The following is a 27,587-nucleotide window of genomic DNA, read 5'->3' on the forward strand; positions in this document are numbered from 1 at the left end:
AGTTCTTCTCGCTCTAGAAGTTGGCATACCTACTGCAAGTCAAGATCAGGTCCTTCCCACCCTCGCTGCTGCTCTCAATCATCTAGTCATGCCCCCTCTCATTCCTACCCACGATCACCACCATATCCAAGAAGAGGCAGAGAGAAGAGTCGGGGCTGTCATTCTAGGTCAAGGTCACGTGGTTATCCCCGCTCAAGGTCAAGGTCACATGGCTCTCCCCACTCGTGCTAGCGGACTCACCCTTTCTCTCGTCTTCCCTTAACTGAACATTTTTGGAAAAAATACTGCAGATACAGAATTTAAATAAAAGCTATTTTATGAAGCATTACAAAAGATGACAGCCAGTGTGCACCGCGCCCGTTGCGACTGGACTGCGCCCTTTTTCCCTCTTGGCACTGGTTCTACCAGAGGAAGCCCCGTCAGACAGAGTGAATAAAAGCCAGTTACAAAAGGAACCATCATTAATACCATGGAGGAGTACAACAAGGACAACACTGCGACACCCCGAGATGTCCCCTCCCTGCGCTGTCCCTGCGGTGCAGGCAGCCAAGTGCCACTCGGCAGAGCCCCAGCATCTCCCCCAGGCTGCCTTGGGACAGGAGGGGACAGCAGGTGGGGACAGCCTGGGTGTGACAAGAGGGGACAGCTGGTAGTAACAGGCCTGGGGGGTGAAGGGAGAGACAGCTGGTGGGGACAGCCTGGTGGGTGACAGGAGGGGACAACTGTTGGGGACAGCCTGGGGGTGACAGGAAGGGTCAGCGGCTGGGGACAGCTTGGGGGTGACAGGAGGGGACAGCAGGCAGTAGCAGCATGGGAGTTGACAGGAGGGGACAGCAGGCCATGACAGCCTGGGGGGTGACAGGAGGGGACAGCAGGCCATGACAGCCTGCGTGGTGACAGGAGGGGACAGCAGGCCGTGACAGCCTGGGGGGTGACAGGAGGGGACAGCAGGCCATGACAGCCTGCGTGGTGACAGGAGGGGACAGCAGGCCGTGACAGCCTGGGGGTTACAGGAGGGGACAGCAAGCCGTGACAGCCTGGGGGGTGACAGGGCACGGGGCGGTGATGTGCCCAGGGCTGTTGGGAGAGCCCCCACAGGCGCAAGGGCTGACAGGTGACGCAGGATGGTGAAGGCCCCAGGGGGTGACAGCAGGGACACCGCAGCCCTGGGGGGTGACAGGGCACGGGGCGGTGACAGGCTGGGGGACAGCAGGGACACCGGCGGCCCAGGCGGGGCTGATGAAGGCCCCTCCCCCAGGGGCGCTGAGTGGCCCCCTGAGCCCCTCTGTCACAATGCGGAGCCGCCTGGGTTGCCATAGCGAGCAGCTTGGCCTGGCAGCGCTGGTGCGAGGAGGGAGCGGAGGCCGAGCCAGGGCCTGTCCCCATCGTCCTCCCACCGGGGCTGCGAGGAGGAGCCGGCGGGCTCAGCCCGCGCTGCTGGCCCCAGCCCCTCGGTGGGCCCTGACCTGCTGTGGGGGCCGCGAGGCCAGCTGCTGCGTGAGGTGCCATCGCGGAGCGGGCACCGCCTGGCCCCGGCCATGTCGTGTGTCCACTACAAGTTCTCCTCCAGGCTGAACTCCGATGTGGTCACCTTTCACGGCCCCCACATCTCCCTGCGCGACCTCAGGCGCCAGATCATGGGCCGCGAGAGGCTGAAGGCGACCCACTGCGACCTGCAGGTCACCAACGCCCAGACCATGGAAGGTGCGTGGGGGCGGCGGGCGCGGGGACCGGGGACCGGCCGGCTGGCGATGGCGCAGGCGGCCAGTGAGGCGGTTGGGCCACGGCCGGCAGCGGTGACTTGTGCTGGGGCCTCAGAGCTGCTCTTCCGTGGTTGTGCGCTGGCAGCTGCCGTCAGGGCTGTGTGCGCAGCCAGGCACAGCAGCGTACGGGGTCCGTGTGCGACACCGCGCGTGGAAGGGGTTTGGTTTCTGGGAACCCTTCTAGCTAAAACGATAAGGGAATGTGGGACAATGCCTTGTCATCACAGACCTGCCAGATTTCTTTGAAAGCCGGCAGAGAAGGCTGAACGTGATAGAAAAGGAGTGGGTGGCTAATTTAAAGGGAAAAAAAAGTGGGTTTGGTGACTGAATTTTGTCTTCAGCTACTTTTACTCCACCGCATTGGAAAAGCGGTGCTTGGCTGCTGCAGAAACTGCTCAGTAGCAACGTTTTGGATCAAGAGTGTATCTGTGAGTGAGAATCTATGCAGACCCTGGAAAGCCATCTTGTAGACGAGTGTTCTGTCTAAAGTGTACTTGGCATTTCTTGCTAATACAGCTTCTTTGCTGCACCATGCTACACATTCATTCAGATGCTATTGAGCATCATTTCTTCATTTCTTTCAAACGGTGCATTTTTGTCGTGGTACTGCGTGTTAAACGGTGTCAGGGCAGTACTGAAGTTTTATGGCAGATCAGTTATGGTGAATATACCTAGAAATGTTCTTAGAGAAACCCTAAGTTCTTTTGAATCTGAGAAATGGTGCTTGATTCTCAGAGACGGTAATGGTTTTGCATTACTGAGTGTGCTGTTTCAGTTTGGTAATCTACCGTCTGGCAAAGCTTGCATGTGATTAAAGACTTTGGAATATGACTTGTCAGAAATACAAAGACTTGGAAACCGTCTCCATTCCTTAAACATTCAAATTTTATCGGTTGGGGTTTTTTTTCTTTTTTCCTGTGGTTCTGTGACATTCCCACAACAGTCTTGTCGTTACAATGTGTACTCATAGGATTTTTTCCTCTCCCTGTTTGATGTATTAAAACTTAAACAGAATAACATGCCTGCTGCGGTAACTGTAACTTTGGCCCCAGCCTTTCAAGTGGTTGGACCTAAACACGCTGTTTACCTACAGATAGGTAAAGTAGGTTCAGGAGAGTATCTGTGAGCAGACTTAACAGCACGGTGTTAGGGGTCTTGGGGGTGTTACGGGATCGCGTGTCATATACAGCAGTAGAGACAGACATGCAGGTAGAGGCAGACGTACAGGTTGTGACACAGATGCTTACTGGAACTTTTGTAAGGGTGTTTTCCCCGTGAAAATGCAAAAATCCCCCAGCGGTTGTCAGAGCAAAGCTAAGGAATACATTTCGGTGTCATTTATGTGTATGCCAGATTTTGGGGTTTTATACATAACCGTGACTTTCCGTTTTTATTGAACAGCATCTACGTGTTTAAAGTCACCTTCAGAAGATGAAGGAAAGAACTAGGCCTGGATGTCCTGCCTAAAGGGGGTTCTTGGAGATCCTCCCTGTGGAGATATGGTAGTGGGTTTTATAACTTTGTGCAGGAGTCCTGACTAAGTGTTGGCATGATCTTGGAAAGACCCTTCAGTGAACCTTGAGTGAAGATGGCCAACTTGTTCAGAGTTTTCCGAGCCGCGTGATCACGGAAATCTCGTAATAGAAGCAATGCTAATAGAAGCTAAAAGTAAACGGGATTTTACACATCACTGGGGGGAAAAAAAAGAGATGGTGGACTCTTTTTGAAGATGGTGGGAAGGCAAAATGGATGGTTGGGATGTGTTTTAAAAGGTGGGAGGCGGGGTGGGGGTGTCCTCTTCCGTGCTCGCTATTATAGAGACATGTTCTAGGGTTTTGTAAGCTAACAGGAGCAAAAGCAATGAAAGTTAGATCAGGAAAGAGCCTCATGTTTTAGCAGACTCTGCTTTAGTGACTTTAGAGACCATTTTGCTGTTGGCATTGAAACGATTCAAAACAAATGGAAAAGATTTTGCTGCTTGTGTTTGACTATCAGACCTGAAGATTTCTGGAAAGGTACCGTGAGTGTGTGGACATGATAAAAGCATGACGCTGTGTGTAAAATGTTGCTTTTCTATCCGTAAAGGGTTCCCTGAAGTGCTATGTCATGACATATTAATATCACTCTTACGAACTGACTGATGCTTTCTCTGTATTGATGTTGTTTTCAGAATACACAGATGACAATGCCCTGATTCCAAGGCACTCATCGGTAACTGTTAGGAGAGTCCCTGTTAGAGGAGTTAAAGCTACCGGCAAGACAGACCTTGGGTAAGTAGCCCTAACGCGTTGTGTTCTGTGGGAGGGGTTTCAGTGTGTTCACCTTCTTTGTGGCTGTTGGGTTACGGAGGCATTCCGGTTGTCTCTTTCTTGTTAAAGCTGCTGTTAAATTGTGTTGTGACAGGGCAGATTTGAATGTATCTGTCCCAAAGCAGACTTAGATTTTTCAGCCCGCTGGGACGTGGCATTCAAAGTCCAACAGTGGTAGCTGTTCAGACGTTTGAATTGGGTTTGTTCTTGGGGTTGGTTTTTCTGAGAGTCAAGTTCTCCATCCTGTTTCCTCTATGCAGAGAGATTCCTTATTTCATGCTTTTGCGTGTATTGCTTTTAGAGTAAACGGAGAGACACATTGCAGTGTGAACTGGTAATTGCTTCCCATCTGCCAGCAGTCCGAGTCCCAGTGTTTGACTGCTTCCTTTGTTTGGGGGCGGGGGGGGCAGGGTATTCTTACACCCCAGAGGGGTGGGGGTGGCGGGGCTGCATGCTGTCTCCAGAGGAAAGACTGAGAGTGGCCAGCTGGCAAACCGTGCAAACAAGAAGTTTCATTCTTAAGTGATTCCTATTAGTTTCCTAAAGACAATGCCTGTGTCGGGCAAGAGAAAAAGAGCAACGTCCTAAAGCGTATTGCCTTTTGTGCCAGGACGGTGAAGGAGCAGTTGATCTTTTCCAAGCCTGAAGCTCAGAAAGCAGTTGGGCACGTTCCCAAATGTTGGTAGTTACCTTTCTAAGTTTGATTTCACCCTAAGCTGCTCTCTGTGCTCCAGGTATTACTGCTGTATTCCTCAGATTTATGGAGGACAGAGATCTGATTACAATTGCAGATATTCAAATGTAAGCCTGACTACAGCATTGTTGCTGTCATCGATGTATTCGTCCAGTCCAGTTCTGTATCAGCTGCGTCAGCATGGTTTGAATGGTCATGTTTTCCAGCCTTCTTCAAGACAGACCTCTCCTCCACCATTAGTAGATATTATTGACTTGTGGTTATGCCGTGTCTTTCTAATGTTAGTTCTCAATAAATAAAGTATACTGGCGAGTTACAGCGTGTCTCTAAGACTTATCTCTAAGACTTAACCTTGAGACATAACCATAAGTCTTAACCTAAAGACCTAACCTTAAGACTTAACCCTAAGACTCAACCCTAAGACCTAATGGGTAGAAGCTCCTGATCTGGCTCCGGTCAATCTGGGATCATCACTGGGAACCACGGAACTTGGCCAGCACAAGGTCTGTGAGGTAGCAGGTTAAATGAGGCAGAGGAGAAGCCCACCACTCTGATGAGCTGGGTTCTTGGCACCAAGGTACCTCTGTGACATTTTCACTGTGCTGCAGTGTAAAGACGGCCTGTGATTTTCAAAAACTGAAGATCAGTCTTTAAAATGCAATTCCTTGGACAATAATAACATTGTGTCAGGTAAATACATACACCCCTCACCAACGGAGTTTTGGTTTTTTTCTTTGTACCTTTGCTGCTTCTGCAGAAGCCAGTAGTGCAGAGGGCCGAGGGTACAGCTACACAGAGTGGCTTCTGTTCTGTGAGCTCTAACTAGACGTGCAATGGACAGCCATTAAGATTGGGAAAGCTCACAAAAAGCTTAAAAACAGATAAACCACAACATTTCTTTCTTTTTTATAGAACTCCTTAGACTACTCCTTTTTTTATAAAAATGAGAAATCAGGGGTTAGTCATGCTTTGTATGCTATCTAAAGGCTTTAATCAGCAGTGCCTCCCCTGTCCATGCAGAGGAGGTCATGTCCATCTTTTTTCAGATTTTCTGTAGCTGGAAGAAGTGTTTTTGCCAGCCACCACAGACAAGTTTTCCTAAAAGGCATAATCTGTCCATTTAAGTGTTCCTTCAGCCTGATAATGATTTAAAAACTGTGCCTGCTGGTCTGAACCTGGATTTCATGTTCTAGTTCCCTCCTAACCAAATAAATAGAATGTTCTTTGCTGTAGATGCCCCATTGCAACGGGGTCTTCAGGAAGGGATTCTGCATCCAGCCCATCATAAATAATCACGCAGAATTCCAGAGAATATTTTAAGACCAACACGCTCTGCACTGATATACGTCTTCACCACTGTCATCTACAGTGGTGAAGATGACAATGAGGAGTACAATGAAGAGGAAGAGAACTGTAAACAGTTTTTTTCTCTTTTTTTGCAAGGAAGAAGAATGAGGGGCTTTTCAACTCTTGCAATGCACTGCGTGAACGATTTCTTAGAAAGAGCATTACAATTCTAGGAAAGACTTGTCAACAAGTTTTTTGAAATAGTTTCCTAATCTTCAAAATATTGGAGCTGGTAGTCACCAGCTGTGGCTGACGCACCATTTTCTGACTCCTGTGAAGTGCCTAACTGTCTGTTTCCATAGTGGTATCATTCCCATACCTCCTTTTCCTTAAATAGAGTTTAAAATGGGGTCCACAAATCAGATGATGCGGTCCACAATTCAGATGGCCATCAAAGAGTCTTCAAAATTTCTCAAAATTCAGGTACTTCTTTTCTGGGAAACATACTCTTTGCGACTTTAACAGAACGTGTATGTGTAGGTATTTACAAAGAGGCATTTTGTAAAACATTAGTTAAAACGTTGACTGTCTCTCACTTAGAGGTGAGAGATTCCGGGGGAAGGAATGGATTGCACATTCCCAGCGAGTGAAAGCGAGAGAACACCCTGCTCCCGCGCGTTCCCTCCGTAAATGCCTGTGCTAGTTCTCAGGCGGCCCCAAGCTGCTTTTCACATCCCCCCTGCCCTTCAGGCTGGCTGGCAGGGCTGCCGGTTAGCGCTCCCTCACCGCCTTTCAGGCTGAGCACGCCTGTCAACAAGACAAACAGGAGGGCTTTGCTAACCTTAGTATCCTCAGCGGAGACGGGGAAGGAGCACTCGCGTCACCAGCTCTGCTGGCAGGCATCACAGGACAGCAGGTCTGCGCAGAGGTTTTGTGTCGAGCCCTCCCTGGGGACACGCTGATCCCAAAGGTTTCCTTTTGGGTGTCAAAGGGCGATTGTTTTGAAAAGGAGTGCTGAGGATGGTTTTGGAATGATTTAAGATCAACAAAGAGCAGCTTCTGAGTACGTGTTGGACCTGCAGTTCCACTGCACTTGGCAATAGCTGCTGTTAAGGACTCCTTTTCCTGGCCAGGAGCAGAGCTTGTGGGCAGACAAAAGCCAACAGAAAATCCAGTACCAACAGAAAATTCTTAAATCCCTTGCTAAGGGATTATCAAAAGCTTGATTCCTTTTAGTGCTTCTGGGTCTGAAGCTGAATTTCAGCAAGCAAAAGCATCTGCCACAACTCTTAAGTTGTGTGTCCTTTTAATGCTGCAAAACATAACTAATGCTACTTGCATGCATCCCAGTTAAATGTACCGTGGCTAGCTTCTTCAACCAGTCTGGAGCTTAAAGGCCAGCTTCAAAATGCTGGTGGTGTGCTTTTTTCTACACATAGCTTCAGTCCGCTTGGAAGAAAACCGGATTGGTTAAACAAGTCTTTATGTAAGGTACAAAGAGAGCCTATTTGTAGCCTAACATGAGTGTCAAATAATCAGTACCTGTTAAACAGACTGACAACCTGGCTGAAGACAATGCTACCAAAGAGGATAAGGTACAGGCTATGATGGTACAGTCTTGCTGTGAATACAACCCAGTCAAGGAAGTGTCAGGTATGTTCCTTGAAGGTTATGGGAACATTGTAGAGATGTTTGTTTTAAGAAGAGAGATGCATGCATACCTTTTCCTTTTTTTTTTTTTCTTTTTCAAAAAACTTCTAGTTACATGAAAGACCCCTGGGATCCACCTCCACCATAGTACATTTGCTTTCGTTTTGGAAAACCTGGCCACCATAAGGTTAAGTCTTAGGTTGAAGTCTCATTGTTGAGACCTAGGCATAAGTCTTGGAGCTAAGTCTTAATGTTAGAGTCTTAGGGTTAAGTCCTAAGTTTAAGTCTCAGGGTTAATTCTTAAGTTTAAGCCTTACGGATTGAGTCCTAGGGTTAAGTCTTAAGTTTAAGTCTTAAGTTTAGGTCTAGGGGTTAAGCCTTAGGGTCGAGTCTTGGGGATAAGTCTCAGGATTATGTCTTAGAGTTAAGTCTCAGTGTTAAGTCTTATGGATAAGACTTAGGGTTAATTTGTAGGGTTAAGTTTTAGTGTTAAGCCTTAGGGTTAGATCTTATTGTTAAGCCTTAAGGTTAATTCTTAGGGTTAAGTCTCAGGGTTAAGATTTAGGGTTAAGTCTTAAAGGTTAAATCTCACGGTTAAGTCTCAAGGTTAATTCTTAAGGTTAAATCTTATGGTTAAGTCTTAGGGTTAAGTATTAAGGTTAAAACTTAAGGTTAAATCTTAGGGTTAAGTTTAGGGTTAAGTCTTAGGGATAACTGTTAGGGTTAAGTCTTAGGGCTAAGTCTTAGGGTTAACTATTAGGGTTAAGACACAGGGTTAAGTCCCATGGTTATATCTTAGTGTTAAGTCTTAGGGTTAAATCTTACCTTTAAGTCTCAGGGTTAAGTCTTAAGGTTAAATCTTAATTTAAGTCTTAGTGTAAAGTCTCAGGGTTGAGTCTTAAGGTTAAGTCATAAGGTTAAATCTTAAGGTTAAGTCTTTGGTTTAAGTTTTACGGTTAAGTCATAGGGTTAAGTCTTATACTTTAAATCTCACGGTTAATTCTCAAGGTTAACTTATAAGGTTAAGTGTTAGGGTTAATTCTTGTAGTTAAGTCTGGGGATAAGTCTAAGGGTTAAGTCTCAAGGTTAAGTCAGGTTTAAGTCTCAGTGTTAAGTCTTAGGTTTAAGTTTTAGGGTTAAATATTAAGGTGAAGTCTTAAAGGTAAGTGTTAGTGTTAAGTCTAAGGGTTAAGTCTTAAGGTTAAGTTTTAAATTTAACTCTTAAGGTTAAGTCTTAAGGTTAAATCTTAAGGTTAAGTCTTAGGGTTAAGTCTCAGGGTTAAGTCTTAAGGTTAAATCTTTAAGGTTAACTATTCAGGTTAATACTTACGGTTAAATCTTAAGGTAAAATCTTAAGGACAAGTTTTAGGGTTAAATCTTAGGGTTAACTCTCAGAGTTAAGACTTAACATTAAGTCTTAAGTTTGAGCCTTATGAATAAGTCTTAGGGCTAAGTCTGAACGGTGAGCCTTAGGGTTAAGTCTTAGGGTTCAGTATTAAGATTAAGTCTGAAGGTTAAGTCTTAGGGTTCACTCTCATGGTTCAGTCTTAGGGTTAAGTCTGAAGGCAAAATCCTAAAGGTTAAATCTCAGGGTTAAGTTTTGCGGTTAAGTCATAGGATTACATCTTATGGTAAAGTCTCACGGTTAAGTCTCATGGTTAACTCTTAAGGTTAAGTTTTAGGATTAAGTCTTAGGGATAAGTCTTAGGGTTAAGTCTCAGAGTTAAGTCTCAAGGATAAGTTCCAGGGTTATGTCTTAGGGTTAAGTCTCAGGGTTAAGTCTTAAGATTAAGTCCTAGGCTTAAGTCTTAAGTTTATGTCTTAAGGTTAAGTCTTGGGTTAAGTCATAGGGTTCAGACGTAGGGTTGAGTCTTAAGTTTCATCCTTTAAGGTTAACCCTTCACCTTAATTCTTAAGGTTAAATCTTAAGGTTAAGTTTTAGGGTTAAGTCTTAGGGTTAATTCTCAGGCTTAAGTCTTAAAGTTAAGTCGTAAGGTTGAGCCATAAGTATAAATCATAGGGTTAAGTCTTAAGGTTAAGTCTATAGGGTTAAGTCTTTAGTGTATATCTTATGGATTGAGACTCAGGGTTAAGTCTTTAGGTTAAGTCTTAAGGTTAAGTCTTATGGATGAGTCTTAGGGTTAAGTCAAAAGTTTAATTCTTAAGTTTAAGTGTTAGGGTTAACTCTTAGAGTTAAGTCTTGGGGATAAGTCTTAGGGTTAAGTCTTAAAGTTAAGTCTTAAGGTTGAGTCCTAGGGTTAAAACTTAATGTTAAGTCTTGGGTTCAGTATTAGGGTTAAGTTTTATGGTTAAGTCTTAGGGTTAAGTAGTCTTAAAGGTTATATCTCAGGGTTAAGTCTTAGGGTTAAGTTTTAAGGTTAGATCTTAGGGTTAAATCTTAGGATAGAGCCTTAAGGTTGAGTCTTGAGGTTAAATCTTAAAGATAAGTCTTAGGGTTAATTCTCAGGGTTAAGTCTAAACGTTATATCTTTAAGTTTGAGCCTTAAGGTTAGGTCTTAGGGTTAAATCTTAGGTTTAAGTCTTAAAGGTTGAGTCTTAGGGTTAAGTCTTAGGCATATAGTCTTAGGTCTCAGTCTTAAGGTTAAGTCTTAAATTAAAGTCTTAAGGTTACGTCCTAGGGTTAAGTCTTAGTGTTAAGTCTTAGGGTAAAGTCTTAACATTAAGTTTTAAATTTAAGTCTTAAGGTTAAGTCTCAGGGTTAAGTCTTAGGTTAATACTTAGTGGTAAGTCTTAGGGTTATGTTTTAAGGTTAAGTCTTACGGTGAAGTCTCGGTGTTGAGTCTTAGGGTTAAGTCCTAAATTTAAGTCTTAGGGTTAAGACTTAAGGTTAAGTCTTAAGGTTGAGTCTTAGGGTTAAGTCTTAGGGTTACTATTATTACCGGGAACAGAGGTGTATTTCTCAAGTTCTTGCAACTTAGTCTTCTGCAAGATTGATCGATAGATAGATAGTCAGACGGACAGAAAAATTACGCAATAGCTGCCGTAAATGGTTCAGAGATTTGTTTCCATCAGGGTAGGGCGCAGAACTTCCTACAGTGGTTATCTACTTCCTCATGCGGCCAAGAACTCCATCGTGTTTGCCATCACTGCTACCAGTTGCTCTGTTCCTTGCTTCTTTGGGCAACTTTGGAGCCTTTGCTGTGGAAACAGGCTGGTGTGATGAAATTTAGCACATAGGAATACTTCATGGTTTGCTGGCTCTTCAGCAGGGGTTTCCTTCCTCCACTCCCTGCCCAGCTCCACCCCTGTTCTCTTCATTCCTCTGTCCCTCTCCTGTCCCTCTCCTGCCACCACACCGCCCCATCTCACCCCCCTCTGCTGCTCGAAATATTAAGGGAACTAGACCTGTATTGAAAAAAGTGGGGTTTCTCTTTCCTCTCCTGAGGATTTACCACCCAGAGCAGGCTCAGGTTCTGATCCTGCCAACTGCTCCCCAGCGCCTGGATGCTTGCTCTGGGAAACAAGGACAGCTGCTCTACTTCTTTTGCAGGCACAATCTTTGTTTAAATTCTAGTTGAAATGAAATAAAGAGCTGTCATCAGTCCCACCTGTGGCACAGAGAGACACCTGTGTTTCATGCACATGTCTGCACAGAAACACACACAGAGGGAAAAAAGCCCAGAACCGCTTTGTGCAAGGAAGTACGTAAACTCTCCCTATCAGCATTGCTGCTTTGAGCAACTGAATTGTTCTACAGTCAACTGACAAGCCGACACGCTGCCCATCAAATGAGAACCAGAATGTATGCCATTTGCAAGATGGGGCAGCAATAAGCTTTCGACCACTTTCCAGCAAGATCATGTCAAGCAAGGTGGTGTATTCATGGATTTTCTCCTCTGCAAAGCCATAAAGAAAACATGAACCACAGTCCCCAAAGGCAAAGGAGCAAACTGAGGGAGAGCAGCTCATCGGCGCCTTTCAGAGCTTCAGCAGTCTGGAGAAATGGGAAAAAACCCCATACAAAGAGAAACAGCAGCCAAGAAGCACTTTTATAAAATGCATATTGGGGCCTGTTCCAGACCTCAGAATGACTTTCAATATTGCTTTGCATGACTATTAGACCAAGGCCTAAAGTGGAGTGATAGCTTCTGCTTGCCGGGGCATGAGAAGATCACTCAAATGAGCGACACAGTAACAAGCAAACACCAAAGGCAACAGCGGAGCTTACCATTTCCCTCCACTGGCGACCAGCTGTGCAGTAAACCAGCTTAACCAGCCTCCCTAAGGATGGCTCTAAAGTCACTGAAAAGGAAAAAAAGAAGGTAAGTTCCTAGCCTGGAATGCAAAGGCACCATCTTGGCTCCCAGGCAGGTGGCACTGATGGCCCAGCAGGGTCATGTCCCCACATTCCAGGAAAGATAAAAAAAGTGCAGGACGTGTTTGTGGGGTGGGTTTGATGCATCCTTTCCGTTTGGTGAAAGCCTGAGGAAGGATGTACCCCACGGTGGGACCGGTGGCACTTTAGACCTGAGGTTAAAAAAGTGCTGCACATCAGTGACACTGCCCAAGCTGCTTTCACCACCAAACAATAAAAGATTTGCTTTCTCCAGTATGGTGGGAATGATGCCATAAAGTCGGTCATGGAGAGAAACCCTCTAAGCCTTGCTTGCAAGTTTCAGAAGGCAGGCATTCTTTATGGCAGTGCTGGGAGCACGGGGGAATGTTTCCTCTGAGCGTGCTCACCCAGTTACTCGAGGGCACGCACTACGGACAGCAGAGCACTTGCACACTCATAGCGCATTACACATGCATTTTCAGTCAGGCACGGGATGGGTTACAAGTTTCTTGCTTTAATACAAATGAGCACACACCCTCAGACAGCACTGCTGAGGTTTTTTACTAGCTCCCCGTGCTCCCCAAGCGGGGCCTTGCCCTCTCTCGGGGGGGTATCTGAGTCAGAGGTCGCGATCTCCCCCCACAACAATTACCTCTGCCCGACTTCCAACCAACATTCTGCGGATCGCAGCACTCTATCGGCTTGTCTCCTCCTGTGGCCACAACGTCCTCACCCAGAGGCTCCTTCTGCATCACTGAAGAGAACGGAGTTCTTTTCCCCATCCATTCTTTATTCCCCATCCTTCCCAAGGCTGACTCCCTGCATGAGAGGTCCCTTAATTTGTCACTTCTAACAGCTTTAGAGAGTCAGCTTGGCCTAACCTTTGTGCGCAGGTGTGTTTAACGTAGAGCTAAACACCAAATCAGTGTGGTAACTGGGGAGCTCAGACATCTTGTCCCTTTGCCGAGCCAGCAGCCTTCCCTTAACAGAATCCCTGGACATAAACGTATATACAGTGGAATCTATACGGTGGCATCAAACGTCCGCCCAGACACCACATCCGTCCCTAAAATCCTTCCCCCCAAACAACCCTGAAAGACTTCCCTTGACCCCCTCCTCCACCCTGGCTGTTCCTGAAATCATCCCCCACCTCCACCTCCCCGCCCTGTCCCTAAAACCTTTTCCCCCAGACCCTGGTCCAGCCCTCCCCCACCCTCGGCCCGTCCCTAAAATCCTTCCCCCAACCCCCCGGTCCTTCCCTAAAGGCCTCCATTAACCCCCCGTCCGTCCCTAAAACCCTTCCCCCAGGCCCCCCAATCTGTTCTCTAAATAACACACACACCCTCAACCCCCCCCACGCCCCCACCCCCGGTTTATCAATACACACACACCCACCTCCCCCCACCCCCCACCCCCCCCACACCCACTCCCACAAACACACATCCTTGCCCCACCCCCACACACCCCGCTCCATCCCTAAACACCTTCATCCATTCCCACCCGTCCGTCCCTAAACCCCTTCCCCCCGCCCCCTCCCCTGCCCCCGTCCCTCTGTCCCTGGCACGGCCCAACTGCCCAGCACCACCAGACCACTCTGGCCCAAACACCGTAAGGCAATGGTTCCCACCTGCCAATAGCAAGTCGAGGAACATTTTTTCTTCTTAAATAGAGAGAGTTTTACTTCACACGATGCCGACTACGCCAAATTATGTTTTGCTGACTGACTGGATACACAGCAAAGCTGAACTCTACATCAAATATAATCAAATCTATCAAATCTATCAAATGATGGAATATATCAAACGCAGTTTCTTATATTACAATAAAAGAAAATAGCATGCAATATGATAAAAGGAACCAGTAGCAGTTACTGTGAGCAATATGATAAAAGAGCAACAGAAGCGAAGCATCCAATTGTTATTCCAAAGTGTTAACATGCCTAAGGAAAGGAGACATCACCAATTCCCACCCCAATTCCCTTCGGCTGGGAGCCCCCTTGCAGCTGGTGCCAGGAGTCTCTCGGGAACTGGGAAATTCCCCTGGAGAAGGTGCCAGGAAGGAATTCTCTTGTTGCTTCCCACCGTGCATGGTAGCCATGTGAGGCACAGCGCAAGGGTTCTGCTCCCTGCTTTCTGTGGTGAGAAAATTGACACAGCACTTTAGAACTCATACAGAAGCAAAAAACATGGCTTGGGAAAGTGCAGCGCTGCTCCCCTGGAGAGGGTTCCAGGCAGGAATTCTCTTGCTGCTTCTCACCCTGCCCTGGCAGCCATGTGAGGCACAGCACAAGAGTTCTGCTCCCTGCTTTCTGTGGTGAGAAAATTGACCAAAACCTTGTGCACTCATGCAGAACCAGAGCTCACCCTGTCAAAGTGCAGCACTGCTCCCCTGGAGAAGGTGTCATGAAGGAATTCTCTTGCTGTTTCTCACCGTGCCCGGGCAGCCATGTGAGGCACAGCAGAAATGTGCTGCTCCCTGCTTTCTGTGCTGAGAAAACTGACCTCTTTTCAGTGGCAATAATGCACAGCCCAAAAAACTCACCTTGACAAAGTGCAGCACTGCTCCCCTGGAGAAGGGGCCAGGCAGGAATTCTCTTGCTGCTTCTCACCGTGCCCGGGCAGCCATGTGAGGCACAAAAGAAAATTTCTGCTCCCTGCTTTCTGTGGTCAGAAAACAGAACCATCACTTTTGAAATGGTGCAGAACCAAAAAAAAGTCACCTTGTCCAAGTGCAGCGCTGCTCCCCTGGAGAGGGTTCCAGGCAGGAATTCTCTTGCTGCTTCTCACCCTGCCCTGGCAGCCATGTGAGGCACAGCACAAGAGTTCTGCTCCCTGCTTCCTGTGGTGAGAAAATTGACCAAAACCTTGTGCACTCATGCAGAACCAGAGCTCACCCTGTCAAAGTGCAGCACTGCTCCCCTGGAGAAGGGGCCATGAAGGAATTCTCTTGCTGTTTCTCACCGTGCCCGGGCAGCCATGTGAGGCAAAACACAAAAGTTTTGCTCCCTGCGTTCTGTGGTGAGAAAATGGACCTCTCACATTTGCAATCATGAAGAGCCAAAAAAACCCTCACTATGGGTAAGTGCAGCACGGCTGCCCTGGAGAAGGTGCCAGGAAGGAATTCTCTTGCTGCTTCTTGCCCTGCCCTGGCAGCCATGTGAGGCACAGCACAAATGTTCTGCTCCCTAATTTCTGTGGTGAGAAAATTAACCCCTCACCTTTTCAATCATATAGAGCCAAAAAACCCTCACCTTGACAAGTGCAGCACGGCTCCCCTGGAGAAGTGACAGGAAGGAATTCTCTTGCTGTTTCTCACCCTGCCCTGGCAGCCATGTGAGGCACAGCACAAAAGTGCTACTCCCTGCTTTCTAAAGTCAGCAAAATTGACTGTCCACAGTTGCACTGATGTAGAGATAAGACTTTCTTACTCAAAAGCAAAACCCAAGAAGCCATGTAGCCTTGGGAACCCCCTTGTCCTTCCGTGTGGCTGGTGACTTCCCATGGCTCTTCCGCAAGGCAGGACAGATAACCACGAATTTGGAAGCCCACGTTAGTTCAAGTACACTTAGTCCTCTGACAGTCACTACTTAGGGGCCAGCGGTCCTCTCACCCCTCCACAGATCTGCCTGTTAGTCCTCTAGCAGTCATTCCCCATGGAGGGACCACAAGTCCTCCACACCTACCCACCAGCTCACCAGAAATGAGTCAGACCACGCCAGAAGTGACACTGCCTGACCTGCAGGAGATCTATTAGACCAGTAACGATGGTTTCAAGACAGAAAAAACACCACCATCCACCAGCACAGCAGAAAAACAACCAGAAGAAACTTCGTACACAAACCAAAGGCACCCATCCAAACCCCACAAAGGCAAAATAGCTGAAAAAAGGCACTCTCCACAAAAAAAAACCCACCACACAGATCACAAGATAAGATAAAAATGCCATAACCCCAGGAACACAGGGCCAACAAACACAGATTCTGTCCATAACAGTAACACACTTTGACACTAACTCGCTTGACCTCTGACATACTTGACCTTGTTGCCCCCAAACCACAGCACATCGTAGCCCTAAGGCAACACAAAACGGAGCACAAAGTCCCTGAAGATCTCCGCCAGGGCAAAAGCAAAGCACAGAGCCACACAGGAGGGGGGGTTGGAAGGGACCCGTGGAGGTCCTCTGGGCCAAGCCCTCTGCTCCAGCACGCTCGCCTCGAGCAGGTTGCTGAGAACTGTGTGCCCTTGGCCTTTGAAGATCCCCAAGGACAGAGACTGCACAACCTCCTTGGGCAACCTCTGCCAGCATTTGATCGCCCCGAGGGGGAAAATTTGCCATTTCTATCTCTCCTTTCACTGTACTGCATTCCAGAACAGCCATGAGATGACAAGCTCAGGCTTGAAAGCCAGTGCTGTGGCTGGCCTGAAATTCTGTCCCCCTTTTTTTCATCCACTAGTAGCTAAAGGAGGACAAAGAAGGATTTCTTTCAAAGGAGAACTTCTCTTTTCCTCTGTCCTTCTTCTCTACCAGTGATCTGGATTCTGAGTGCTGTGCCACTGTCCTAATGGCTGGGATAGGGATACTTCTTGTAGGACAGGGAGGAGGTGACAGTGGAGATGATCAGGCTGGGGAAGCTGAAGGAAAACGCAAGCAACTGGAGTTGCCTGGAGCAAGAGTGGCCAGCTTCCGAGCTAGGTCACCTCGTGTCCTCAGCTCCCATGCAGGAGCTGAACCACACACATGGACTGCAAAGCAGTGTGACCCATAGAAAAAAGTTTGCTTGGCTCGGAATCGCCCAGGGGCATTTAACTGCAATTCCGCCCTTGTCAGCAGGAAGGAAACATGCCCTGCAAGCACACACTGAGGCACGACACCTTGCCCGGGGCTAAAGGGTACCTCAGGAGACCTACATGGGACCCCCCAGCACCTGGATTGCTGGCTGGAGGATGCGTAGGTCAAAGGACCCTGATGGGAGCCCTGCAGGCTCTCATGCATTGGACCAACGGGCACCTTCCCTTGTCATACAGAGCATCCTCTCGGATGCTCTGGACAGTTTCTGGTAGATCTCTGGAGAAGAGCTTCTCCCCAGGCCTCTCCCATGGGCTTGCTCACCCCCCGGAGCCCTTCCCAAGCACAGCCCCAGCAGGTGGATGCAGCCAGCGTTGCAGGGAAGAACAAGCAGCAGGCACCACAGTCAGCACTGCGGGAAAGCTGGGACCCCAGACACCCACCCAGGCTCTCCAATCCCAGCCTGGCCCACAAGAGTGCCTTTATCTCCCTTTCCCAGAAGTGCTGAATTCCCCTTCCAGCATTAGCCACTGGACCCACGCTGCTTCTTGCTGCAGTGTACAACAGCCACAAGAGAATTTGCTAGATGTCTCTGATTTCCTGCATTTTTCCTGAACAGGGCGGGTGTGTAACTCTCTGAATCGCTTCTATTTGAAGCAAGGCATTGCTTAGGGTCAACAGTGAAACGAGACACGGGCCATCAAAAGCTGACTACTTTTCCCCTTCTTTGCCATGGTCACGGCCTACCCCACAGACTCGCCCCTGGCCGTGTCGGCCACCGGCTGGGTGAAGGTCATGGCTAACCGGGCAGGGGCTCCTGTGTGGCGCTCATCCAGCCCTGATTGCCAAGGGTGAAGCCTTAGCACCCAGGTGGAATAAAGCCTTCCCAAGCAAGGGTGGTGCTCCAGGGGCACCACAATTCCTGCCGAAGCTCACCACACATTTCATTTCCCTGTGGCGCCTGGCAGGACACGAGCGGCTCTTGACTGCTGCTAGTCCCCCCCGTCTTTTGGTAAAAATGGAAGTTTTTCCTCCTGCTGGGCCTGCTCCAGTTCCAGCGCCTTGGGGCCTGAGGCCTGGCACGGCCTGTGTGCCAGAGGCCTTCCGACCGCTAGGCCGGCCTCCACCAAGAGGAGTCTGCCTCAGGCCACAACGGTCACCTCTAGGAAAAACGGCTTCTTTTATCGAGCAGGGCCCTGTCCAAACCCCAGGGCAAAGCGCTGGCCGCAGGCGCAGGGAGGTGGCCCTTGCCCCCTGCCCTGTCCTGCGCGGGGCTCCCCGGGGCGAGGCAGGCCCGGCCATACTGGAGAGGGCCCCAGCCCCGCCCCGCAGGCCCCGCCCACTTTCCGTTGGGCTCAGACCGTTGGTCACGGGGAGCCCACGGCCACCACAGGCAGCAGGGCAGAGCCGTGCTGGCACGCAGCGGCGCTGGCAGGAGGCAGCCTCTGGCCCAGCAGCGCTGCCACAGCACCAGCACCCCGCTTCCCAGCCTCGCCGTCGCCGGCTGGGCCCCCTCCTCGCTGCACGGCCAGGGCCCTCCTCTCCCGGGCAGGATGGGCCAGGCCAGCTGCTGCTGCGGCTCCAGGTGGGCTCCCCCCGGGCTCGGGGACACGCGGGCACAGCTGGGCCACGCAGCACTGGCGTTGCTCATGCCCGCCGCTCTCTGCTCTGCAGGGAGGCTCTCAGCGACGCCGAGCCGGTGCTGAGCACGGACGTGCGGCTGACCCGGGGCCGCAAGAGGAGCGAGAGGCGCCTGCTCCTCCTCCACGAGGAACTGGTGGTCGCCAAGTTGCGGTAAGACCCTCAGAGCCCAGATCCTTGCCCCCAGCCCCGGCCCAGGGACACCCTGGCACCAGCCCCAGGCCCCGGCCCCTCGGTGCTGGAGGCACCAATGTCCGTCCCAAGGGCAGGTGGGGGACAGGGCTCTGCGCGTGGGGACCCAGCCCAAGGAGCCCCCCTCCAGCTCAGTGCCCGCCTCTGCTCTCTGCAGACATGGCACCAGCCTGCGCCCACAGCTCCGCCTGGCGCTGGACCAGCTGTGGGTGCTCAGCAGCGGGAAGGAGGCTGCGGGGCAGGAGGGACAGGAGGAGGAGGAAGGCACCGATGAGGACAGCACCTCTGTCATCCTCGCCTGGCCCACCGGCTCCTGCATCGCCACTTTTGGGTGAGTCGTGGTCGGGCAGCAGAGGTTCCCAGCCGTGCCCACGCCATCCCATGAACACAGGCCTCTGCCTTGCGTGCAGAGCTGGGCAGGGAGCAGGCAGCCCGGTGGAAGGGAGGGAGGGATGTGGGATGTTTCCCCATCCTGCATCCCCTGGTCACCTTTTGGTCCCCAGAAGGGAAGGGCAAATGCAGCCGCTCAGGCAGGACAGAGCGACCCAGGGCTTGGACAGCGCCTCTGTCCTGCCCCACAGCACAGGGCTGTGCAGGCACCCACCTTTGCCCAGGGCTGGGGGCAGCAGGGCCTGACGCTCTCTCTCCTCTCTATCTGCAGATCCCAGGCACTGAAGGAGCTGTGGGTGGCCACGCTGCTGGGGTAAGCCGGGGGGATGCTCCAGGAGAAGCTGGATGGACGGGGGAACACAGCCCCCAGCTGGGGAAGGTGCCCCCGTGGCTGCGAGCAGCTCTCGGGCACAGCTGCCTGACAAGAGACAAGAGACGGCTTGGGGCTCACCCAGCTCTCTCCCTCTCCCTTCCCGGTGCACAGGACACCAGAAGGACGCACGGGAGCCCGCGTCACCCATCTGACATCCATCAAGCTCCTGGAGAGGGAGCTGAGCCGCCGCCACGCCGTGAGTGTCTCTCTGCTCTGGGCCCTGTCCCCAAGCACTGCTCCTACAGCCGAGCAGCAGAGCCATGGCTGCTCACCTTCTTCCCCTCCTTCTCTCCTGCCCAGTGGAGGACACTGCGCGCCAGGAGCCTGGAGAGGCTGATGGAGGCACAGGCAGAGGTGAGAATGGCTGCCTTGCACCTGCCTCTGGCTGCGCCGGGATGCGCAGGGACTGGGGTGAGCTTGTGCGGGAGGGACAGAGGGTCTGATGGTGCCACTCAGGGAGCAGAGAGTTTTGGGAAGCCAGCAGCACGCCAGCACGTTCTGACTGGTGACACTGGGAGGAACCCTGCTACATGGGGAAGAGAGCCCGGGAGGGCAGAGGGTCCCAGCTCTGCCGCGCTCAGGCTGCTGGTGGCCCTTTCTGCTGCGGGGCTGCTCTCCAAGCACAGCCCGATTCTTGGTTCTTGCAGGCTCATCCCAAGCAAGGGCCTGCGACGGCCCCATCTGCAAACGCAGGGGGACTTTGCCCCGCACCAGGTGAGTTTGGGAAAGCAAGGCAACCTCCTGCAATGCTGTGCTCACTTGTCCCGAGTGTCGCCATGCAGGTTGGGCAGCCCACGGAAGGATGTCACCTGGACGGACAAGGACAACTGCTGGGCAGTGCCTGCTGGATATGCTTCTGCGGGGACACGGAGCCTCTGCTGCTGCCCGCAGCTTGCAGGAGGGCAGGGCGAAGGCTGGCACAGGCTGACCCCGTGGCACGATGGCTCTCAAGAGCCTCTAAGTCAACACCTCCGAGCCACAGCCGCGGTTCCAGCTGCTGCCTCCCTGCCCATCCTGCCGCACCACACAGCACCGTGCTGCCGGCAGGGCAGCGCAGGGCAGGGCAGGCGCTGGGACCGCTGGCCTGGGGTCTCCATTGGTGGTGTCTTACTCTGTTTTCCTCTGCAGCAGGAGGGAGCAGCAGCGGGAGCAGCACCAGCAGGAGGAGGATGGGGCTGCCCTGGCCCTTCGCCCTGCGGCGCACCCCGGCCGCTGCCCAGGCGCCAGGGCAGGCGGGCTCCAGCTGCAGCAGGGCGCTCTTTGGGCAGCCCCTGGCAGCCCTCTGTGGGGAGGACAACACGCTGCCCCGGCCCATCCAGGTAAGCCAGCCTGGACAGACGGGGTCCCCAGCCCTCCCTCCGGCTGCTCTGGAGAGGGCCTGCGTGTCCCCAGCAGCTGCGGGGACAGGGCACTGGGCTCTGCACCCCCAGAACCTGCTTCTGGTCCCAGACCCTTTGTGGCGCTTAGGCAACCACGTCTGGGGCAGAGCTCTGGTCCTTGCCACCGCTTGGTTCTTCAGCCAAGCAAGTGGCCTCCTGCCTCTCCTGCAGGAGCTGCTGGCTGTCCTGCGCCAGCAAGGACCAGCAACGGAGGGGATATTCCGCAGAGCTGCCGGTGGGACAGAACTTCGGCAGCTGCGCGAGGCCCTGGACCGCGGCAAGGACATCGACGTAGGAAGCCAGCCTGCGCTGCTGCTGGCCGTCATCTTGAAGGTGAGCACTTCTGACGTGCAGCTGGAGGAGCTCCTGGCTGGCCTGCAGCGTTCAAAGGCTCACCTGCAGCCCTTGGCATTGCAGGACTTCCTGCGAAGCATCCCCACCAAGCTCCTCGTCGTCGACCTCTACGAGGACTGGATGGCAGCCATGGAGAGGGCCAGCAAGCAGGCCAAGGTGGAGGAGCTGAAAGCGTAAGTGTGGGCAGCAGCCTGCCTGGTGAGCAGGGACCGGGAGAGTTCTGGGACCTGCCTGCAAAGGCACGGGCTCCTCAGAAAGCTGTCTTTTCGGGCAGCTGCAAAGCTGTGCAACACGGCCGCTGGCTCCCACCCGCCTGGGGCCAGCTGCGGGGACGGCTGTGGGCACCCTCTGCTTCATCAGCCTTGTCTTCCTCTTCCCTCAGGGTGGCTGACAAGTTGCCTGCGGCCAACCTCCTCCTCCTGAAGCGGCTGATGGCCCTGCTGCAGCACATCGGCCACAACGCAGCCACCAGCAGAATGAGCTGCAGCAACCTGGCCATCTGCGTCGGGCCCAACCTGCTGAGCCCACCCAACGAGGACCTGCTCCCGCTGCAGGCCATGCTGGCGGTGACCGAGAAGGTACGCCCTACCCAGCAGCCAGCGCTGCCTTCCCGGCCCATCGGAGCTTGGCTGTTGCGAGGTCCCTGGCTGCCTCCTCCCTTGGGCCAGTGCTGGTGGGCTGGGTGCCTGGAAGAGCAACCCCCAGCCGCAGCCGCCTGCGCAGGCGAAGGGTCAGCAGTGGGAAAGGCTGCTTGACACGTCTGCAGGCACCTGGCTTGAGACCAAGGCTTTCATGTCTGCAGGTGAACGTGCTGGTGGAGTTCCTCATTGAAAACTGCGGGGACATCTTTGGGGAGGAGGTGGCCGGCCTCTCCCCTCCATCAGCCGAGGAGGTGCCAGCACCCATGGACAGGGGCACAGGTAGGAGGCGGGACTGAGGCTTGTCACAGACACTGGGGCTTGGGATGCCAGAAACCTCGACGCTGACGAGACAAGTGGTGTAGGGCTCGGCTGGGCTTTGCTTAGGTGTTCTTGACTTCCAAGAAGTCGCGCTGCTGCACGTGCTTTTGCTTTCCAGAGCTGCGGTGCGAAGAGCAAAGTGGCCCTGCAGGCACAGCAGAGACCCAGCGTCCGGCAAAAGCCTTTCTGGATGCAGCCGCCTCTGTGCTGGACATCGACAGCGGAGCTGGGGGAGACACAGGGGCAGGGCCCAAAGCGGCAGAGGTACGGCAGCTCCACAGACGCTGGGGCAACATGTCTCAGGTGGGACAGTAATTTCCCAGGAGGCCAAGCAGCCGCTGGGCCTCCTCCTGGCAGCCGCTCTCTTGTGCCTTTGGGGTTCCTCCTCTCCCCCCAGAGTGGTGCGTGCTAAGGAAAACTGGAAAGGCTGTTTCTGGAACGCACTTCATGAAGTATGATCTGCTTCATCAAACAAAACATACCTACAAAATACCCACAAAAGGACAGAAAGGAGTAGCTGCCACCTTGAGAGGGCTTTTGCTCAAATCCTACTCCGTCGCAGCTTCATCAAGTCTAGGCTGCGTTGGCTGGACTGTGCAAAATGTGCACGATGCAAACCAGCATCTCCTCTGTAGAGCTCATACAGCAATTTGGCAGTCAGGCCCTCACTACCCCAGGCTGTCACTTGCCACCCGTTACCTCCCAAGTTTCTGGTTTAGGCACCTCCAGATTTGCCTCCAGGCACCCCCGAGGGCACGGCAGAGTCCCTGGCACGCCTGCCACAACTGACCAGCCTGCCCCAGGAAACCAGGTAGGAAGAGCTCCCCTTGCCTGACCTGAGAGCTCGCTGCAGGGGCTTGGGGCTTTCCCCATCTCATCACGCTGTGGGATGGAAAGGTTTGCAGGCTCCCACCAGGAGAAGGAAAAGTCAAGGAAAAGGAAGAGAAAAGAAGCCTGGGCAGAGGAGAGGGACAGCCAAGCACAAATAAAAAGGAGAAGAGAGGAAGCGATTTTGTGGACCCAAACCTGAGAAAATGCAGGAAGGTGCAGCACGTCAGGAAGGCCAGGTGCGTACCACGCGCTGCTGCCCATCTTTCCCAGCCCTGAACACGGCCCTAACTCTTCCCAGCTGGCTGGCAAGGGCCGGCGAGGGCTGGTGCTGAGCAGGGTTTGGGATGAGCCCCACGGCAGCTCCCCGGGGGCTCCCCGTCGAGCCCTGCTGCGCGGCACAGGGGCACTGTCAGCATCCCTGCGCACGCACAGCTCCCTAGGGACATCACCCCTGGGGAGAAGGCACCGGAGCCGGCCTCGAGTGGAGGCCAGCAAGAGCTGTCCCTTCTGGGCCATGAGGAATTCCTCGGAAACAGCGTCCCCCAAAGAGGGGGGAACCAAATCCTGCCTCTTCCTGCCTCTGGGGGCTTATCAGAGCTTTCTGACTCTGTCGTTGCAGGTGCCGACTGATTTTCACCGGCTGAACCGCTGTGACTCCTGGGCCCCTGCAGCTGCTGTTGACAATAAAAGAATCTTTTCCCTCTCCTGACTGTGTCTGCCATAGGGTCTTGTGGAGTGGGGAGCGCTTGTGCTGGGGTGGACCCTCGGGGAGGAGATTGGGATGGTCCCTTGCCCCAGCACCCTTTCCAGCGGGCATCGGGGCTGAGCTGAGGGGCTTTAGGAGGAAAAGCAAAGCACAGAGCCACACAGGAGGGGGGGTTGGAAGGGACCCGTGGAGGTCCTCTGGGCCAAGCCCTCTGCTCCAGCACGCTCGCCTCGAGCAGGTTGCTGAGAACTGTGTGCCCTTGGCCTTTGAAGATCCCCAAGGACAGAGACTGCACAACCTCCTTGGGCAACCTCTGCCAGCATTTGACCGCCCTGGGGGGAAAAATTTGCCATTTCAGTCTCTCCTTTCACTGTACCACATTCCAGAACAGCCATGACATGACCAGCTCAGGCTTGAAACCAAGTGCTGTGGCCAGCCTTCAGGGCCAGCAGGGACCGGGGGCGAGGGGAAGTGTTTTAGGGACGGACCGTGGGGGCCGGAGGGAGGGATTTGAGGGACGGACGCCGAGGAAGGCCTCATCCCTGCAGCGATGGCTCAGGCCCAGGGCAGGGCTCTTCTCTGGGTGCCACGGGGTCGATTGCAAAGGACCAGGCCGCCCCACGCAGGGAGCAGGTGCGTGCCGGGGTGCCAGGGGCCCTGCCTGGCTGTTCCCAGCCCAGCCCCGGCTGGGGCCAGCCCTGCGCTGCAGCCCTGGGGCCGAGGCGCAAGGAGCCGGGCATTGCTGAGGGTGCTGCACCCTGCCGGGCCCCGCCGCCGGCTGCCGGCTGCCCTGGGCTGCCCCTCGCTCTCCCCAGCTCTGCCTGCTGCCAGCGCCGGGGGCACCGCCACGGGGCCTGCCCCCTGCCCACAGCTGCCCTGACCCACAGCTGCAGCTGTACGTGGTGCCCACATCGCACAGCTGGGGCGGGGGTGGCAGGTCTCTCTGGGGGCAGCCTGGGACTGGGGGCAAAGCCAAGCCCATCCCTCGCTTGTGATCTTTGTCCCCAGGGAGAGCCAGTGCAGACGTGTGCTGCGCTGGGGAGTGTCCCGCGGGGAGGTGACGGCCGACTGCAGAGCAGCACTGAGACCCGCGCGACAGCAACGGCAGCCGGTGGCCGCAGAGCAGCCCAGGGGAGCTGGTTCCCTCGACGGGCCCCAAAGCAGCCTTCCTCAGCCCCTGCTTTTGGTGACATGTGGAGCAGCGCAGGGATGTCTCTCAGGCTTCCAGGCCTGAGGAGGCTTTCCTCCTCAGGGGCACTGTCAGAAATCCTGCTCCCAGGATTAAAGCACCCCTCCCCCCATGGATCCGAGGCTGTGTGTCCAGCCCCCTGGAGCTGGGTACAGGTGCCCTGAGCGGTCTCTCAGGGAGGATGGGGCCACCTGCCTGGTGGCTCTGACACAGAAATGATGAGCTGAAGCCCTGTGGTGGTGGAGGGCTGGCTCAAAGCCTCCGAGTGCCTCAGCCTCTCTGCCCAGGAGCGTTTATCTCAGGCCCTTTTCCAGGGTGTGAAGACGCATGGCGGTGTTGTCCTGGTGCCTCCATCTTGTTCTCTCTTGAAGGTTGTGATACTTGAGGTCAGGGAGCACCTGAAAGCCCTGGCGGAGATCTCCAGGGACTTTGTGTTCCATTTTGTGTTGCCTTAGGGCTACAGTGTGCTGGGGTTTGGCGGCAACAAGGTTATGGTATGCCAGAGGTCAAGCGAGTTAGTGTCAAAGTGTGTTATTGTTATGGACAGAATCTGTGTTTGTTGGCCCTGCGTTCCTGGGGTTATGGCATTTTTATCTTATCTTGTGATCTGTGTGGTGGTTTTTTTTGTGGAGAGTGCCTTTTTCAGCTTTTTTTTCCTTTGTACAGTACGGATGGGTGCCTTTGGTTTGTGTACGAAGTTTCTTCTGGTTGTTTTTCTGCTGTGCTGGTGGATGGTGGTGTTTTTTCTGTCTTGAAACCATCGTTACTGGTCTAATAGATCTCCTGCAGGTCAGGCAGTGTCACTTCTGGCGTGGTCTGACTCATTTCTGGTGAGTTGGTAGGTAGATGTGGAGGACTTGTGGTCCCTCCATGGGGAATGACTGCTAGAGGACTAACAGGCAGATCTGTGGAGGGGTGAGAGGACCGCTGGCCCATAAGTAGTGACTGTCAGAGGACTAAGTGTACTTGAACTAACGTGGGCTTCCAAATTCGTGGTTATCTGTCCTGCCTTGTGGAAGAGCCATGGGAAGTCACCAGCCACACGGAAGGACAAGGGGGTTCCCAGGGGTACGTGGTTTCCTGGGTTTTGCTTTTGAGTAAGAAAGTCTTATCTCTACATCAGTGCAACTGTGGACAGTCAATTTTGCTGACTTTAGAAAGCAGGGAGCAGCACTTTTGTGCTGTGCCTCACATGGCTGCCAGGGCAGGGTGAGAAGCAGCAAGATAATTCCTTCCTGGCACCTTCTCCAGGGGAGCCGTGCTGCACTTTCACAAGGTGAGCCCTGGTTCTGCATGAGTGCAGAAGGTTTTGGTCAATTTTCTCACCACAGAAAGCAGGGAGCAGAACTTTAGTGCTGACTCACATGGCTGCCCGGGCAGGGTGAGAAGCAGCAAGAGAATTCCTTTCTGGCATGTTCTCCAGGGGGGCAGGGCTGCACTTTCCCAAGATGATTTTTATTGGCTCTTAACAACTGCAACTCTGAAGGGTCAATGTTCTCACCACAGAAAGCAGGGAGCAGCACTTTTCTGCTGTGACTCACATGGCTGCGCGGGCACGGTGAGAAGCAGCAAGAGAATTCCTGCCTGGCACCTTCTCCAGGGAGCCGTGCTGCACTTTGCTGAGGTGAGCTCTGGTTCTGCATGAGTGCAAAATGCTTGGGTCAAATTTCTTACCACTGAAAGCCGGGAGCAGAACTTTTGTGCTGTGCCTCACATGGCTGCCCAGGCAGGGTGAGAAGCAGCAAGAGAATTCCTGCCTGGCACCTTCTCCAGGGGAGCACTGCTGCACTTTCCCAAGATATATTTTTTCTTTTGGCTCTGCATGAGTGCAAAAACTTTGGGTCCATTTCCTCATCACAGAAAGCAGGGAGAAGAACTTTTGTGCTGTTCCTCACATGGCTGCAAGTGCAGGGTAGAGAACAGCAAGAGAATTTTTTCCTGGTACCTTCTTTATGGGAGGAGTGCTGTACTTTCCCAAGGTGATTTTTTGGGCTTTTAACCATTGCAATTCTGAAGGATCAATTTTATCACCACAGAAAGCAGAGATCAGAACTTTTGTGCTGTGCCTCACATGGCTGCCAGGGCAGGGTGAGAAGCAGCAAGAGAATTCCTGCCTGGCATCTTCTCCAGGTAAGCAGCGCTGCGCTTTAAGGTGATTATTTTTTTTCTGTGCATGATTGCCACTGAAAAGAGGTCAGTTTTCTCACCACAGGAAGCAGGGAGCAGAACTTTTGTGCTGTGCCTCACATGGCTGCCAGGGCAGGGCGAGAAGCAGCAAGAGAATTCCTGCCTGGCACCTTCTCCAGGGGGGCAGTGCTGCACTTTCCCAAGATATATTTTTTTCTTTTGGCTCTACAGGAGTGCACAAACTTTGGTTCCATTTTCTCACCACAGAAAGCAGGGAGCAGAACTTTTGTGCTGTGCCTCGCATGGCTGCCAGGGCAGGGTGAGAACAGCAAGAAAATTTTGTCCTGGTACCTTCTTTATGGGAGGAGTGCTGCACTTTCCCAAGGTGCCTTTTTTGGGCTCTTAACGGTTGCAGCTTTGAAGGGTCAGTTTTGCTCACCACAGGAAGCAGGGAGCAGAACTTTTGTGCTGTGCCTCACATGGCTGCCAGGGCAGGGTGAGAAGCAGCAAGAGAATTCCTCCCTGGCACCTTCTCCAGGGGGGAACAGTGCTGCACTTATGTCAAGGTCAGCTCTGGTTCTGCATGAGTGCAAAATTTTGGGGTCAATTTTATCACCACGCAAAGCAGGGAGCAGAACTTTAGTGCTGTGCCTCACATGGC

At 52.6% G+C, this 27,587-nt stretch overlaps 2 protein-coding genes across 2 annotated transcripts; both read left to right on the forward strand.

The window, feature by feature from the left end:
• The first annotated feature begins 1,485 nt into the window (after positions 1–1,485).
• LOC129785678 (E3 ubiquitin-protein ligase RBBP6-like) lies at positions 1,486–4,151 on the forward strand. Its single transcript, XM_055818980.1, has 3 exons — positions 1,486–1,704; positions 3,934–4,033; positions 4,142–4,151. Exons 1-3 carry the CDS (start codon positions 1,539–1,541, stop codon positions 4,149–4,151), a joined length of 276 nt encoding a protein of 91 aa, XP_055674955.1. The 5' UTR covers positions 1,486–1,538.
• A 16,489-nt stretch (positions 4,152–20,640) lies between these two features.
• LOC129785633 (T-cell activation Rho GTPase-activating protein-like) lies at positions 20,641–21,632 on the forward strand (the record flags this gene model as incomplete). The annotated part of the gene is made up of 4 exons (XM_055818575.1): positions 20,641–20,700; positions 20,932–21,093; positions 21,178–21,287; positions 21,497–21,632. Coding segments are annotated over 4 exons (468 nt in total), but the record flags the coding sequence as incomplete, so codon positions are not given.
• Between the last annotated feature and the right edge of the window lie 5,955 nt (positions 21,633–27,587).

The sequence above is a fragment of the Falco peregrinus genome, chromosome 14, assembly GCF_023634155.1.
Source record: "Falco peregrinus isolate bFalPer1 chromosome 14, bFalPer1.pri, whole genome shotgun sequence".
NCBI lineage: Eukaryota > Metazoa > Chordata > Aves > Falconiformes > Falconidae > Falco > Falco peregrinus.

What these genes read in the sequence shown, in the direction of transcription:
- LOC129785678 (XM_055818980.1), top strand. Translation starts at nt 1,539, where the DNA reads ATGTCGTGTGTCCACTACAAGTTCTCCTCCAGGCTGAACTCCGATGTG. An exon ending in CAACGCCCAGACCATGGAAG is followed by an intron (nt 1,705 to 3,933) that starts GTGCGTGGGGGC and finishes TGTTGTTTTCAG; the next exon opens with AATACACAGATGACAATGCC.